This window comes from Cebus imitator, unplaced genomic scaffold (assembly GCF_001604975.1).
Source record: "Cebus imitator isolate Cc_AM_T3 unplaced genomic scaffold, Cebus_imitator-1.0 Scaffold232, whole genome shotgun sequence".
Taxonomy (NCBI): Eukaryota; Metazoa; Chordata; class Mammalia; order Primates; family Cebidae; genus Cebus; species Cebus imitator.
The window spans coordinates 2,569,754-2,573,430 of record NW_016107547.1 but is presented as its reverse complement, the minus strand read 5'-3'; the positions used below and the strand labels follow the sequence as shown (position 1 = coordinate 2,573,430).

The window sequence follows — 3,677 nt, the reverse complement described above, 5'->3', positions numbered from 1 at the left end:
GGGGGAGTGGAACCTTGCTCTGTCACCCAGGCTGGAGTGCAGCAGCGTGATCTCGGCTCACTGCAACTTCCACCTCCTGGGTTCAAGCGATTCTTCCACCTCAGCCTCCCAAGTAGCTGGGACTATAGGCGCTTGCCACCATGTCTGGCTAATTTTTGTATTTTTAGTAGAGACGGGATTTCACCATATTGGCCAGGGTGGTCTCAAACTCCTCACTTCGTGATGTGCCTGCCTCGACCCCTCTAAGTGTTGGGATTACAGGCATGAGCCACCATACCCGGCCAAATCTATCAATTTTAACTGTTGTATGGTATTCCACTGTATATCAATCTATTGATCCATTTTCAGTTGATAAGTGTTTAGGTTGTTTTGAGTTTTTCACTATTTCAAACAATCCAAAAGCCATCATTCTTTTACCAGTCTCCGTGTGCATGTATTCAGGAGTTTCTGTAGGGTATCTAATTATGAATGAAATTACTGGATCATGAGGTAGAGAGAATCTTAAAGTTTACTAGGCACTGCTGAAGAGCTCCACAAAATGGTCTTGTACTGTCACCAGCAATGTATAAAAGGCTCTGCTGCCTCACATCCTTGGCAATATTTATTTGACACTATCAGACTTCTTAATTTTTCCTAATGTGCTAGGTGAGAAATGGCATTTCATTGTTTTTACTTATCTAACACTGCTTATGCAATTTTAACTGGAATGAATTTATATGTAAGAGAACACACAAAACTAAGAGCACAGCTGTATCAGTTTTACAACTGAACATAGACCTGTGTGACCCACACACCTAACAAGATACAGAATTCAGCAGGGCACGGTGGTTAACATCTGTAATCCCAGCACTTTGGGAGGCCAAGGCAAGAGGATCACCAGAGGTCAGGAGTTTGAGACCACCCTGGCCAACATGGTGAAACCCTGTCTCTACTAAAAATACAAAATTAGCCAGGCATGGTGGTGCGTGCCTGTAATCCCAACTACGTGAGGGGCTGAGGGGCAGGAAAATTGTTTGAACCCAGGAGGTGGAGGTTGCAGTGGGCCTAGATCATGCCTGAGCGACAGAACTAGACTTTATTTCAAAAAATAAAAATAAAACAAGATATAGAACTCTAGTAACCTAGTGTTCCCATTTAAACTCTCCAACACTAGAAGTAACCACCACTGTAATTTTTATCACATTGGTTTTGTCTGCTTTAGAATTTCATATAAAATCTGTAAGCCTTTAAATGCAAAATACTAGTGCGCTTTTAGACAAGATTATCTACAATATGAGGTATTCATATTCTTCTGCCCTTTTATACCTCAAAGCCATGGAGAAAGATAGAAGATTTCTGAGAATTTAAATCCATTTTGGGGGCTCTTTTACAAGTTACCATTATAGGAGACTAAACAAGAAAAGTACCCTGCTTAAATGGTCTGTTGAAGATGGGAAAAGCAGTTAAAGTAAAAAGAAATATAGAGACTTTCACTTTCCAGTGTGGCCAGCACTAAAGACACAGAGAATGAAAGGATGTTCCTGATGAATTGCCTTTATTATTGTCTTTTAAATGCTCCGTCCTTAGTTCGGTTAAGGCACGAATGCAAATAAGAACACAAAAAGCAACCAAGCACAGTAGTTCATGCCTGTAGTCCCAGCTGCTCAGATTAAGGCAGGAAAATCACTTAAGTCCAGGAGTTCGAGGCCGTCTGGGCAACACAGTGAGTCCAGTCTCTTAAAAAAATAATGTATTCAAATTACACCTCAAAAGCCATAACAATACTGGAGGAGAACTCACAATATCAGAGTATTATGTATAAAACATAGTTATAATCCTTAAATTATAAAGTCATTGAAGTATGAAGTTTTTCGCGCATTAATGCAATCCTACAACTCTGTGTGAGTAGAAGGAAGAGAAACCAAGTATAACAACTGCCCTTAAGAATCCCAAAAGGAAATTAAATAGGACATTTCCGGCAAATACATACACTGTTCTTTTGTCTTGTCGGAGTAGTTTAGAAGAAAATTCACTCAGAATATCAAGAAATGCCAAATTTAAAGGTGGATGGCTCTCCCCTTGTGGATTAGGTTCTTTAAAAGCAAATTCTATGCCATCTCTGCAAAGAAAAAAAAAATAATTGCAATAAAAATTTGAGAGACTATAATAAGTCAGTAACTTAGGAAATTTCACTTGCTACTTCCTTTGCCACGCTTTTGAGGAATAGAAAACAAGGAGGCTTTAAGTGTGAGAATGAGCAAATATATTGACATTTTGTCACTGTTACTTTCTTTAGAACCATATATATACACACACACACACACACACACACACACACACACATACACACACACCACTTAGCTTTCAGTTTAAACATGGTCTGCTTTATCTGCATTCTTTAATTGGCACTTTTTTCCATAGAAAATAACATAAATTCTCTCACATAACAATCAACACATTATCTGTATTTTTCAGGACATAAAGGAGACCTACTCTAACATATATGACTAACTTTAAAAAATAATAACTATTTGTAATGAACCATTCAAGAGTAAAATTTAAAATTAAACTCCAAGGCCCATTTTAACTCTATTTATGTGATGATAAATACCTCTATTCCTCAAAATAACAACCCAACATTTTAACTATCAAAAATGTAACTGAGTTAAAAACAATCCAGATGGAATCAAGGAGGAAAGAAGGAAGGCTATTACATGAAAAAAAAGATATTATTTCTGAAAATACTATATAGGTAGTCCTTAAATATTATGTAAAATTACCATTTAATAGATTAACAGACATAAAAATAAACTTGAATTTTAGAACAAAGTGAAAGGAGAGAGTTAATTAAACTTGAGGGAGGAAGCCACGTGTGGTGGTTCATGCCTGTAATCCCAGTGCTCTGGGTGGCCAAGGTAGGATGATCTCTTTTGCCCAGAGGTTCAAGACCAGCCTGGGCAACATGGTGAGATCCTGTCTCTACAATAATAATAATGATGATAATAATAATTGATGGAGTATAAGCAAAACTTAAACAAGAGCAGCAAATTTTCTTCAGAGAGACATTTAATACTTTTATAATTACATGAGCAAGAAGATGAAGGAGAGTCCAAGACTCTAAAAGCAAGGTTCTTTAACCCACAGGTAACAGATAAAGGGTTTTAATAAATAAACATTGGTTATGTTAAAGGTCTAAAATGTATCCATACTTTATAAGTGCAACTGATCACTAAATTACATGCCCAGTATAAAATGACTTCCAATTTTGATAAGCGGAACAAAATATGCAGATGGAAAGAAGGTTGTGGATCAAAACATGGGAAAAGGGCACTACAAAATAGAGTACAAAACCAAAGAAAAAACATGAGACAAAGGAATCAAACCTCAAAGATTTCTCCATCTAACAATGAGATCATGACAAAAGTTGATTTAAAAAAAAAAAAAAAAAGGCTGTGCAATGCTTGATGAATTTAGGCTGCTTTGATTCGTATAATTTATAAACTTTGTATGGTTTAAATTTAAACAAAGGCTTATAAATGGAATTTTAATCCCAACTCATTTTTTGTTGTTGTCGTTTTTGAGTCGGAGTCTCACTCTGTCACCCAGGCTGGAGTGCAATGGCACAATCTCGGCTCACTGCAACCTCTCCCTCCCAGGTTCAAGCCATTGTCATACCTGAGTAGCTGGGACTAGAGGTG

At 37.1% G+C, this 3,677-nt stretch overlaps 1 protein-coding gene across 1 annotated transcript in view; it reads right to left on the bottom strand.

Moving 5' to 3' along the window:
* STAG2 (stromal antigen 2) overlaps positions 1-3,677 on the bottom strand; it is a 142,758-nt gene that overhangs the window by 18,001 nt on the left and 121,080 nt on the right. The window contains exon 27 of the mRNA XM_037727480.1: positions 1,970-2,098. Within this exon, the coding sequence (XP_037583408.1) occupies positions 1,970-2,098 (129 nt within the window). The remainder of the gene's footprint in view (positions 1-1,969; positions 2,099-3,677) is intronic.